General features: G+C 35.0%; 1 protein-coding gene across 2 annotated transcripts in view; it reads left to right on the top strand.

Moving 5' to 3' along the window:
• The window catches only part of MCTP1 (multiple C2 and transmembrane domain containing 1), a 107,147-nt gene extending 94,291 nt beyond the window's left edge, over positions 1 to 12,856 (top strand). Inside the window, exons 17-20 of one of the 2 annotated variants that reach the window (XM_087715725.1) lie at positions 7,959 to 8,068; positions 9,082 to 9,191; positions 9,758 to 9,855; positions 10,619 to 12,856. In XM_087715725.1, coding sequence (XP_087571851.1) covers positions 7,959 to 8,068; positions 9,082 to 9,191; positions 9,758 to 9,855; positions 10,619 to 10,690 — 390 coding nt within the window. In that variant the 3' untranslated portion in view covers positions 10,691 to 12,856. The remainder of the gene's footprint in view (positions 1 to 7,958; positions 8,069 to 9,081; positions 9,192 to 9,757; positions 9,856 to 10,618) is intronic. The other variant, XR_015696679.1, reaches the window with a different exon arrangement.
• Positions 12,857 to 13,311: the final 455 nt, after the last annotated feature.

The raw sequence follows: 13,311 nt of genomic DNA, 5'->3' as shown, positions 1-13,311 counted from the left end.
TTTGTCTAAAAAGTATTTTCTGTTGAGGAATGGAATAAGAAGCATGCAGGAGGCCGAATGTGCCCTATTTTCTTGTTCCAAAGATCATAAAAATTGTACAATCCTCCTCCCTGTTTACTTAGTGTTGCTCTGTCCTAGATCTGACAATGCATACCTCCAGTAACATAATGAAATCCATGGAAAATAGGAACAAAGACTAGAGGAGGGAAAGCCATCAAATAATCGCATCTTTTATTTCTTGCTGTTGAACTGAAAATAGATAGTTTGCAACCAAGGCTAAAAAAGCATTTAAAGCTTATTTACAAGACAATAAATAATACAAAACCTACCTGGCAAACATTGGAGATAAATGCCATCATTGGATTCTTCTATTGTAACTGCCAATGTTTTCTTTGTTAGATTCACTAGAATATGGTAGAATATGGGAAACATTTTTTCATAAGCCTAAAGAGTACCAATCACTACACCCTTTGAAAAATACTACATTTTCTCATGTATATTGGAATTAGATTAATTGCTGAGTTTTAAAAAGACATTGAAATCCAAAAATCTTCCTGAAATAATATTTGTGAGTCTTTATACTTTGTTTACCCTGATGCCTCTTTCAAATGCTGCTGCCTTAGAACTTCACATTGAAATCTATAGGCATTAACCTATAAAGCCTAGAATGCCTTAGGACCATATTACTGGAAGGATAACTCCCCGCATATTTCCTAACTAGACACAATTACTCCCATCAGCGATCCTTCTCTAGATTTTGTTGCTCAAAAAGCAATTGGAGAAATGAGGAAGAACTCTGTTCAGTAGATTTGTCAGGAACTGTATTACCCTTTTAACAATAGATAAAAAGACCTTTTTATTTTCATAGGCCTTCGAGAACCACTGGTTTTTGTGAGATACTAACCAGACAATCCGTGACCCATTGGGTCATTCTTCCTTCCTCATGTCATATAGGCTTGCATTATTTCTTCTCCCCCCTCGTGACTTTCAGGAGAGCCACGGTGAAGCCTCGTCCTCTACCTCCTCTGCTAACCTGCAGAACTGCCTGCTGCTTTGCAAGGAGAGGAGGGAAAAAGGGAATGGCAAACCACGAGCATAACAGCCCTACATCCCCAGTCTAGCAGGTTCCTATGAGCCCCCTCCCTCCAGAAAGGAAGAGAAGACACCCATTGTGGAAACTCCCCAGCCATATTTACCTTGTTAGCAGGCATTCCAGTCATTCCCTCGTCTTTTCCCACATATTTTCTGTTTTTATATTAAATTTATATGTCACCTATCTTGCTATTAATGACTTGTAATATAGGCTTGCTCCATTTCACACACACCCCAATCTTCAGCAGAACTACAGTGAACCCTCTCCTCCTCCACCTCCTCTAACCTACAGAATTGCCTGCCACTTTGCTAGGAGGAGGAGAATAAAGGGAGCTGTGGACCATGAGAAAAACTGCATCCTTATTCCCCATTCCAGTATGCACCCAAAGACCCCTTCCCTTCAGAGAGGAAGGTGGCTCATCCATTGACTGCTGATTTTACCAATAGCCATCTGAGTTGCTATTTTATTTATTTTATCAGGTTAAAAATGTATTTTCTTTTACGGAACAGATCAGTGAGTTAACTCTTCTTGTGACCCTCTCCATGAGATGTAGAAATCCAAACTGTTTGTAAAGAAGTAGTATTTCTTGTCACAATCCTTTTAGCTCACACCATAATCTTAAAATTCATCTCAGACTATTTTGCTACAAATATTTCTTTTTATAGGTGTCCATTTTGAATATTTTTATATATATAAAAATGTGAAAAATATGATGATGAGTAGAATGTCAAGATTACATATTTGTGCTCCAGAAATGGAAGTTAGTTGTGGCAAGCTGTCCTAGGCAATTTGGGCTGTGTTCTGAATATGAGAATTAAGCTGTAAAGAGATTTCATATATAGCATGGACGAACCTATATAAAAGTTAAAATGACTAATTCTTAACATATGTATTTTGTTATACTGGTAGGTAAAATAGGCTTCATATGAAGTATGCAATATAAGAAGAAAAGTAAAGCTGAACCTCTTGGGATGTATAAGCTGAAAATGCCCATTCATGTTCTTTAACATATTACCATATAAATATTATGTTTGCCTTATTCAGGCCCTGTAGATAACACATATGTTCTTCTGATCAGGTTTGTACATAATGTATCAGTGAAAAATGTATCATTCTGTGAATCTTGGCGTGTTCCATTCTCATTGGCATTCATTTATTGTAGACAAAATGCATAATCAGTCTTACTCATCTTCTGTAATCCTGCTAGCAAAGAATTAATGTATTCCAGTTATTGTTATAGTCCTTATTGCTATGGTATCTCTTTTTGAGTTGCACAGTAACCTCATTTTTATGTCACGTTCAGTTTGTACAAACTGTGCTAACTCTTTCAGAAAATGAGTTCCACTCTATATTTACTTTTCATTCATTAAAATTTTAACTTCTCTTTTATTATTAAGAAAATATCCCAAGGCAAATATTATTATAGTCACCAGTTTTTCCTCTTGATATTTGAAAAAGAAATCATTACCTGCTCTAAGTCAAAGATGACTTTACTCTAAAATATACAATAAAATATTTGTTTCCTGTGCTAATCCATAATATCAAATATGATGTCATATTTACTATGCAGCAGTCAGGTAGAAAAATACAAGCAAATTATGTGGCCTATTTGTTGGTGTGGTCTCAGGGTCTACTTTTGCTGTGAGGTATTTGCTGCCCACTCTTGCCGGAAGCAGTTTTTGTTTTCCCAGACTGGTACCCTCCGGATATATTGGCACTGCAATTTACAAAATCTCTAGCAAATCATAAATTGCTGACAATTCTGACAGCTGTAGTTTTAATTCAAATAGAAGGCAACAAGTTATGAAAGCCTGTTTGCAAGACAGTCTCCATCATTGGTTTTTTTATTTTTTTTAAAATATAAATGTTATTGAGATTATCATATTATAAAATAAAGATAATAGGGAAGTGGGGGAAGGGAAAGGGAGAAAAAGAAGTGTGGGACAAAGGAAAGAGAAAGAAACAAAGCATTGACTTCCAACTTTTTTCAGCGCAGCAAAATACAAAATAGAATTACAGCCTCAACATTTTACTTTTATATACTAAATACTAGCCATTTCTATCACAACACAGTACTCAGATCAGCAAAACCCCAAGTCAAAATTTCATATATATTTTTTGCCAGAAGCAGAAGGAGTATCCAGTAGAAATACAACTACTGGTAGATACATTCTTTTCTCTAAGTAAAACAATTAATTTTACTAGCTCCATCTATTTTTCCATCCATTGTTGCATAGTGGTGATCTTTCCATTTAACTGCATACAGTAAAAAAAAAAATCCTTTTTTTTTCAAGCTCTTATCCAGTAATATATAAAACAAAGCTTCTGATTACAATTTTATATTCATTGTAAAACTATTCTGGATTAAAATATAATCTGGAGCCAATATTTCTTGCTTTATCACAAGTCTGTCAAAGAGGATAAAAAGTTTTTTCTTTACAATTACATTTCCAACATATATTTGAGATATCTTTATATATCTTTAACAATTTGTCAGCCATTTCGTACCAATGATGCATCATTTTGTAAAAGTTTTCTTTTGGATTATAGTTCAGTGTCAAACCATTTGTCCACATTGCTCAAGCATTACCGGCATATACAAAATTCTTTGTCCATTGAATCATACAGTATTTCACATACTCATTTTCCAGTTCAATTTCAAAAACATTTTGCAATAACATGTTCATCATTGGCACACAATACAATTTCAGATTCATTTTTTTACAGATTCAAACCCATAATATTTCTTGTCTAAATTAAACTTTCAGTTTAATTGTAGGTATGTGAGCCAGTGACAGATATGCCCTTCTGATTGCAATTCTGTTTTCTGTTTTCATTATAAGCCTACCAGTCATCATTTCTTTAAAAAAAAGCTTCTTGTTGTCTTCATAATTTTATTACTTGACCATATAAAAAAGCAACGTAAACTAACAATCAAGAGAAAACAAAGAGTGAAGAGAATAAGGATGGAATGTAAACTATTAAAAAAAGAAAGGAAAATAGAAATATATACAAAAATAACCTCTGACTACTACTTTCAAGGATATAAAGTACACTTACATCCAATTCTTAGTTTAAGGCTATAATATAATGTTCATTCTTCCCCCTCCCCAAAAGAAAGGGGAAATAATTTTTTTCTTTTTAAATTTTGACAATCATCAAATTCATATGTCAAAATTTGACTTTTCTCTGCCTTTTGCAAAACATCCACAAAGAACTTCCAATTATAGGTTAATTTATTTGGTTATTTCTTTTAAAAGGGCTGTTACCTTTCCTAGATTACCTAACTTGAAAATTCTGCACTGATTTCTATGAAATTTGGCATGTTTTATTTCTTCATAATGGATTAAGTTTTTTATATTTCATGCAGTTCTGGTGAAAAGCATATAATATTAACTGAAATTATTAAGGTGTAAAATTCAAAATATTCATGATATTTGGAATTTTATTTTCTCCTAATGATCTAAGTTGCCAGCAAGGATTGTCCTATTCTGATAAAATACAAGAGAAGAAGAGTTGTAGTCACTCTATTAGCTTATTTTAATATTAGAATGCACTTTTATACCTTGTAAATGTATTTTGTGGCAATTGAAAATGTTAAGATTGTTCTTCTCTTTTTGCCTCAAAGAATACACATGACTAACAATAATTTGGGTTTATTAGGAATTTAGAATTGTTATTAATTGTGATACTTTTCCAAGGAAAAACCCTCTTTTATTTGTTTAACATGTAGTTGTTTAAATCTAAATCTGACAGGGTCAGCATAACCTCCTAGTTTCAACTCAAACCTGACTATTTTTCAGGTTCTTCAAAGAAAATAGTGAAATGCTTTTTAAAGCTTTTTTCAATACATTAAACACAAAACTTTTCTTTTAGTACTGGTGGTCCTCACTTAACAAACATTTGTTAGAAGTTCCAATTGTGCTGAATGAATGATAGTTACAACAGGGCATCCTTTGTTGCAGCACCCCACAGTCATGATCCAAATTTGGTAGCTTCAGTCCACCTTCAGTTACAGTCATAGCATGTGCTGCATCTTGCCCCATTGCCTATCTGCCCCATCTCTGCCCTTGTAGCCATTCCGATGACAAAATTGATTCCTATAACAGTCCATCTTTGTTTTGAGAGAAAATACCAAAAATATTTGACAATGGAATATTAAGCACTTTCCGTTTGCTGAAACTGGCTCATATGTTCTGTGCTAACACAGCACCTTGCTGGGAAAAAGTACAGCTTTTAACTAGCCTGGAATATTTTCTCTGTGAATCTTTAGAACAGGAAATAAAAAACAGCTAATGTTTCATGGGGCATGTGGAATTAGTTTAGGAAAAGCTGAACCTTTATCCTTCTGTCTGCCTCCTTTTTCCAGTGCTGTTTTGTCTATGCCTGCTTTCGAATATGTCAACAAATTTTCTTTGCGCTCCAAAGTGGAGAATGCAATAGGTCTGAGGAGAATAGTGGCCCTTTCCATTTAGAGAGAAAATGTAGAACAGATGTGTATTCAAGAAGGTACAAGTTGATCTTGTTAAAATATTTGTAAAGAAAAATAGCTTCAGGATCTTCCATAGAAAATCTCTTGAGCTCTAGAGATAGAAGAAAAGGGAATGCGTTTTGTTATTCTGATAGCATTCTTTCCATACAAGAACTGATGGTGAATCAAGATATGCTTCGATCTAGGAATCTAAATTGAAGAATTATAAGTAAGAACAGAAAACAGTTATGACTTGAGGCTGAATTATTGGTTTTTTTTAAGCAATTCTTAAACAGAATGATAGTTTCATGGCCCTCCTTATTTACTGAAAAGAATACTGTTGCAGCAACACAGCTAGTTCAAATAGAACGCTGTGTATACCTAGGACTACCACTGTGCATCTAGGCTGTGAAAAATGCAGACTATTTGGAGTTGTCCAGATGTTTGCAGCTCATATGATAGTTTGAGCAATCCTGCCTTTATTATAAAATCATAGGTAGCATCTATGAATATTTGCCCTCTGAAATAAACACTGATAAAATCTTAGCAATTGTTTAAATAATTGTCATATGTATGTTAGCCATATTTTAGGATTTATTAGAGATACTTTTGTTAAACTGTTACTTTCTTAAAGAACAATATAGTCCTCAACTTACAACCATTTATTCATCGACTGTTCAGAGTTATGATGGTCCTGAGCAAATGGTGGTTACAACCTGTCCTCAGAATTCAAGCTGTCCCACTAGCACAGGGGTAGTCAACCTTTTTATACCTACCGCCCACATTTGTATCTCTGTTAGTAGTAATTTTTTCTAACCGCCCACCGGTTCCACAGTAATTGTCATTTTATGAAAACCTAATGAAAATGTTTTTAAATAATGCTATGATTTTTTTTTAAAGTCAATTAAATTAAAAAAAGGAAAGTGCTTCAGTATTGGACAAAACGCCTACCACCCACCATAAAAGCTGGAACGCCCACTAGTGGGCGATAGGGACCAGGTTGACTACCATTGCACTAGCATGTACTTATGACTGGTTGCAGCATTCTGTGTTCATGTGATTGTTATTTGTAACTTCCCTGCCGGCTTCCTCAGAAAGGTAATGAGGAAACTGGCAGAGAAAGTCACAAATAAGTTCCCCTTACCTACATACCCATTCCCAGCGCCCCACACTGGTGACTTGTTAGCCTCCCCATCCTTTGCCATTCCTCTTTTGCATTTTCTCTCACCCTCCCCACACCTTGCTGTGCACCCTCACGCATCCTTCCTGATGTTTGCCAATCTCTCTCACAGAAGCTTCCCAGGCCTCCTTTGCATTCTCACGTCCCTTTTGTGCCCTCCTTCATCTGGCAGTAACCACTAATCTACCTGATAGCCTGCTTGGGACTATTCAAGTCCTAATTTTTGTCATAACTCAAAGACCACCTGTACTTTATATAGGAAGGCAGCATGTCTTACAGCATTTAAAACTGCTGTAAGATGGAATTTTATCTTAATTGTCAAAAAGTATGGCTGCATTTTGTTTTTAGATTTTTTTATATCCCATCTTAATTATTTTTATCTATAATTCAAGGCAGCCAGCATACAGTATCTGATATTCCTTCTTCCTCCTATTTTCCCCACAACAATCAGCCTGTGAGATGAATTGGGCTGAGAGAGAATGACTGGGCCAAAATCACCCAGCTGATTTTTCACGCCTAAGGTGGGACTAAAACTCACAGTCTACTAATTTCTACCCTGTAACTTTCACCACTATACCAAATTGGCTATATAATCCATATAAAAACAATTGTGATGAATATAACTACGGTAGTCCTTTTTTGTGATTCTGTCCTTAAGGCATTTATAGCAGCTTGTTTCTCAACCAGTATTGTTAACACCTTAACTACCATTGTTAACTCTTTTACTTAGAACAAGCAGGCAAGGCTATTTTTAATGAGATGTTCAGTAGTAGTAGGGATTTTAAAGACGTTGGTGTAGAACATAATTTCTCATACTCCTTGTCATTTTATTTGAAATATACTTACTGTTACCGGTAATATATTTAGTATAGCTGCAAACATTTTGAAAATGATTTGGAAGAACCTAAGACCTGATTTAATGACACCCTTAGCTCCTCTCAATTACTTGTTCAAGTATACAAGCTTGAAAAATGATTCCACTGCTTTAATAGTCACATTAAAGACATGCTATTATAATTATTAGATTTGATAGAACAGCATCACCTGTTTTTCAGGCTAATGTTTTCATTTGTACTTAAGAGAGTACTGTAGCAGAGAAAAATAGAAGATTTCTTAATGTGTGCATTTAAAAATATATTTTAATGCTTTACTGGGGAAAACTATAATAAATTTATCAATAATTGTTGATTGATTGTCTTTCTTTTAATCCTCAGGACAGTGAGAAGAAAGGGTTTATCAATAAACTCTATGCCATTCAGGAAGTGTGCATAAGTTTTCAGAACATCCTTGATGAGGTGGCCTCTCTTGGAGAAAGGATTAAAAAGTAAATATTGACAAATGGTTGCTTAGCTTTTCTCAGATTATGTTCATATACTTGTATGTGTATTCCTATTCCAATTACAAAATGTTCTGGACAAAGGACAAAAATGTTACTTTAAAAATCACATCATCCTTACTTTATCATTAAAGTTCTATCACTTGGACCAGGATTCTAAAAGAATATGACATCTAATGTTGAACAGAAAGAAAAGACATAAACCTACATTATAGTAGAGAGATGTAATCCCTTCTTTTATTAAGAGCCTGTGCTGACAATCAAATATGAGAAAAAGTCTAGGATAGATAATCTTAGAGATAATTGTTTAACCTTCATCTTTTTAAATGTTTTATTTTATTTATTATTCAATTTGTATGTCACCTGATTCCCAAAGACTGTGAGTTACTCGGAAATACAAACATTAAAACAGAATATACTCAGAAACCAAAATAAGGAATAAAGATTTCAAAAATTGAAAAAAGAATCTAAGGGATCTTTATTCACTGTCCTAAAGGCCAGAGGAAAGCTGGGTCTTCAAGGCCCTTTGAAATACCATAGAGTAGAATCCATGCAGATCTAGTGGGCTTGGCACTATTAGAGAAGAGGTTAAGCACCCAGGATCCCAATAGATGACATTATTTAATTAAAAGTACCCTGGTTTCACCATCACTGCCAGATTACCAACCAGGCAATACTATGGGAAGGATTAGTGTACTTCCCTTTCAAATCAAGCTAAGCCAAGAGGCACAACATTGGGGAAGAAATTTGGAGAAAATTTTAGAAAAAAATGTTTGAAGTTTAGTTTCTACAATATGTGCTCCAAAATTGCTTTTTAGGGATTGGGTCCAAAGCACCAACACATGCCATATTCTACACTCATGTGTATTCATTGTTGGTTCACTGAAGATCAATCTTATTCCATTTAAAGATCTATATTCTACCTGCTGTTGCTTTGGGTTTTTTTTAATTATTTCTTTCTGTGAACTATTGTATTTCTGATCTATTAATTTTTCATTCAGTATAATCAACTGGACTATTCCATTCTTAAGCTGGCTGGCCATTGTTGCTCTGTGTGTGTTTACAGTCATCCTGTATTTCATTCCACTGAGATACATTGTCCTTGTCTGGGGTAAGTAGAGACTTTACCCACCAGAACCCTCTGTAGAACATAGAACAAATTGCTTTAAATTTATGAGATATATTATCTGTAGTGAATATCTGATAGAGAATGGAGAGTGCCCTGTTTTTCTAAATTCTCAGTGATGCTCTGAATGTATCAGAGGGAAGTTTATACCAATAAAATTGAATAAGGTTGCTGTTCCTCTTCTTCCTCATAGATATTTTTTTAACATGCACTTTTTATAAATACAAATGTTGAGTCAGTATTAAAAAAATAATAGGCATATTGGTACATTGGCATTCATGCTTTTGAATATATTGAGTCTGCATTAGCGGTTATCATTTTGGCATTCAAAAGCCCAGTATGGCACTACTCATCTATGGCTTTCTGCCAAGTAAAATTATTTTCTTGCTGATAGAGATTACGTTAAAACCAGGAGTTCCTGTTTCCAAGGAAAAAGGTATGAAGCACTAATCAAGATTGGCTGTACAGCTAATCCAGCATGCCTATGCAATTAATTTTACAATGACATTAAAATATCAGTACTCATCTATGTGAATTGTTGCTTTGTTCAGGCATCAACAAATTTACAAAGAAACTCCGAAGTCCATATGCGATTGATAACAACGAACTACTTGATTTTCTTTCCAGAGTCCCTTCAGATGTGCAAATGGTCTGTATTTAACTTTGATATTAAACTTGATGATATATTATTTTTTGAAGGTTAATTTTCTAGTTAAATTGTGAGTTCATGATCAACCAAAGTTATATTACATCAATTTTTGCGTGCTTTAAAGCAATAGCTTCAAGGATCTAAGTTGATGAAAGAAGAAAACACCACTGTAAAACAGCAAATCATTTCACTCAGTGCACTGAAATATGAAGCGTGTCATGTAAGGATGGCAATCCTTTGCACTTTGAAAGGTCCTCATTTGATGGAGGCATTTACGTTTGCTGAAAACTGCTGCATATTCCTCAAAGAATACTACGCTAAATATTTCTACTGACGAGTGTCTATTTGTTCCTTGATTGTACAGTTGTAATTGTAGCTTGCCTTTGTAATAGAGCTCTACATTGTCCTACTTTAAAATGTCATTTAAAAAAATTTCTGGCTTTTAAAAAAAATGTCATTTGGCTTTGAAAAGGTTATTCCTTACGGAAAGTAGGGTAGGAGAAGGCTTTACTGAAATATTTATTGACATGATCTCCTTTCCAACATACTCATTGTGTTATTTGTTATTTTTATTTTCCTCCTTCCCCTTGGCCTGGAAATTTGCCATGGTTTGCATTTTAGGAACAGTGCCCATGTTAAAGTTTGTCTGGACAATATTGGTTGCTTCCCTAAATATTTCTAGCCCCATGGTGTAGTTGTATTTAAAAAAAAAACCTTCGGTTTGCTCAGTTGAAATTGATGTCTGAATTCTGTGTTTAAACAGGTGCAATATCAAGAATTGAAACAAGAGCTTTCTCACAGCCCAAGTAAGAGGAAGAAAAACAACCTTAGTTAGTCAATTCCCTGTGCTGGACAGATCAGCATCTGAACAAGGAGTCACATCATCTGAGTAGAAATTCTTCTCTTTCTAATTTTCTGCTTATTTTCTTTTGGGTAGTAATTTTTTTTTTATTTGGTAAGCTTAATGAGAAATGTGTAAATACTGTACAGAGAGATTTAGCAGAGAAAATATTTTTTCCGTTGTACAGAACTACAGTGAAAGTTTGAAATTTAGCTTTTGCTCCAGCTTTATAGATGAGAAAAGCCACCAATAGCATGAATGTGGAATGGTACATGACAGGCACATACAAAGGAATAGACATGTTAAATGTAATTTAATTCATGCTAATTAATATTAAGAAACCAAATAACTGACCTTTTTAACCCAAAAAGGATGTTCACTTTAAAGTTCCATTTTATACATATCAGTGGACATGCAGAGTAAAGCAAATTCATTTATTTTATCCATTGCTGCTACAAATAACCAGATATTATAAGTTAACCAGAACTTGCTGGAAGTAAATGAGTTACATGCAACACGCAAATGTCTTACTGGATCTCCAAAAATTTAAAGGATTTCTTGGTACTTTTATCATTCCACTGCCAGGTTTCGGAAAAAAAATCCTATATCTAAAATTACTGCCAGATTTATAACTAATTCCATATCTAATGTTTATAAAAACTTTACTCTTGATTTGTAATTATTAGCCTCATGAACAACTTGCATATGTTTTGTAAGCAAAATCAGTTTTAAACACATTGCTTCCGATGACAGGTTATGAATACCTTCTGTGCACCTTGTAATACTTTAGGTTTACATTATCCTAAATTTTTATAGGAGTCAATGGAAACACATTGCAGGCAGGTTTTATTTTTTCTTTAATTAATTAGTCTTTTCTCCAGAAGGTTAAGTGGCCTGTTATATGCAAACCATTTTCTATATTATTGACTATATGGACGTTTAAGCTATTGTTATTATATAATAAATAGCTTTGTAAGAAATATTAATTTGTAACCTTGGGGGGGGGGGGAACGTTTCTCTTGAATTGGTATTATTCCCCAGATTTTATTTCACTACTGTAATGGAAAGATATTAACCAGTATATTTGCATTAAAATGTGGCGAAGGGGGACATATATTCCATATATTCATGAAAACTGATTTTGGATTGTATATTTGTTGGTTAAGAGATCTGTAAATGGATCTTGCCTAAGTATACAGTCTGCTTGATAGAATACCAAACTACAGGGAAAGCTAACCCTAAACATGTTTCTTGAATAGTCGGGTGGTTTTGATATGCATATGTATAAAGGAATTTTCTAGTTGCTTATTATTGATGGGCAATATGTAATTCATGAAAACAAAAACTTTTATTGATGTGAATATTGGGGAATAGAAAATAACTAAAGAACATTACACTAATTTAAAAACTTATTGCAAAGTATGTGAAAGGTTTTTTCCCTGTGATGTAATCATTTATTATTATCTATTACCTTGTGGGCATACATTTCCTGCACAAAATACTTCTTTATGCAATTAAATATGAGTTTGGCTGTTCCATGTGAACTACATTAGAATAAGTGTGCGTATCTCTCTTTCTGTCCATTCATTTTCTGCACTTGAATGCAGGGATCGGTGTTATGAGTGTTACTTTCCATTCTTGGCTGATTAGAAACAGCTTAACCTTAGATCAGAGGTCCCCAACCTTTGTGGCTTGATGGCACGGCTGGGAGGTGGGGCGGAGAAAGAGGGAAACTGTGAGCAATGGGCTGGTGTACACATACTGGTGACTTGATTTGCTAAATTGAGCTGTGCACATGCATGTGTACCAGCCTACCGCTCATGCGACTCAGTTGCAAATAAGCTACAGCCCAATTGTGAGCCATGGCCAGGGGTTGGGGATTCATGTCTTAGATAATTTTAGCCTGAAAACAATTACAAGTGATACTAGACTGCCTCCTAAATCTTCCCACTTGGTTAAGGAAGGGTAAAGCAATCAGCTTCACAGTCTCCCATACGGCATTTTAAATCTCAAACTCCCTTTTATATAAATGAAGAAATGTGCAAACAGAGATAACCCACCTAAAGAAAGTCCTAATTTTCACTTCTGTGTATCGGAGCCTTTTACTAAGCAATCATTCATCATCATTCATTTATTGGGTTTGTATACCTCCCACTCTCAAGAGACTCAGGGCGGCTTACAGGTAAAAAAGGAAGGGGGATACAAAAACTTTTTAAAAAAAGACAACATTAAAATTCCACAACATTCATAACTTAGGATGGGGCTGGATAAATCAACAGCCCCAGGCCTGCCGGAACAGCCAGGTCTTGGTCGCTTTGCGGAAGCCCGGAAGGGTAGTAAGGGTCCGGATCTCCACGGGAAGATCGTTCCAAAGGGCTGGAGCAGCTACAGAAAAGGCCCTCCCCTGGGGAGTCGCCAGCCGACATTGACAAGCAGATGGAATCCGGAGGAGGCCTAGTCTGTGAGTTCTTATGGGTCTCTGGGAGGTAAATGGCAAGAGGCGGTCTCTCAGGTAGCCAGGTCCTATACCATGTAGGGCTTTAAAAGTAATGACTAGCACCTTGAAGCGTGTCCGGAGACCAATGGGAAGCCAGTGCAGCTCACGGAGGATAGGT

Source organism: Thamnophis sirtalis, unplaced genomic scaffold (genome assembly GCF_051295495.1).
Source record: "Thamnophis sirtalis isolate CommonGarterSnake01/CBP01778 unplaced genomic scaffold, rThaSir2_p1.2 scaffold_5, whole genome shotgun sequence".
Lineage (NCBI taxonomy): Eukaryota > Metazoa > Chordata > Lepidosauria > Squamata > Natricidae > Thamnophis > Thamnophis sirtalis.
This window is presented reverse-complemented; position numbering and strand designations above follow the sequence as displayed.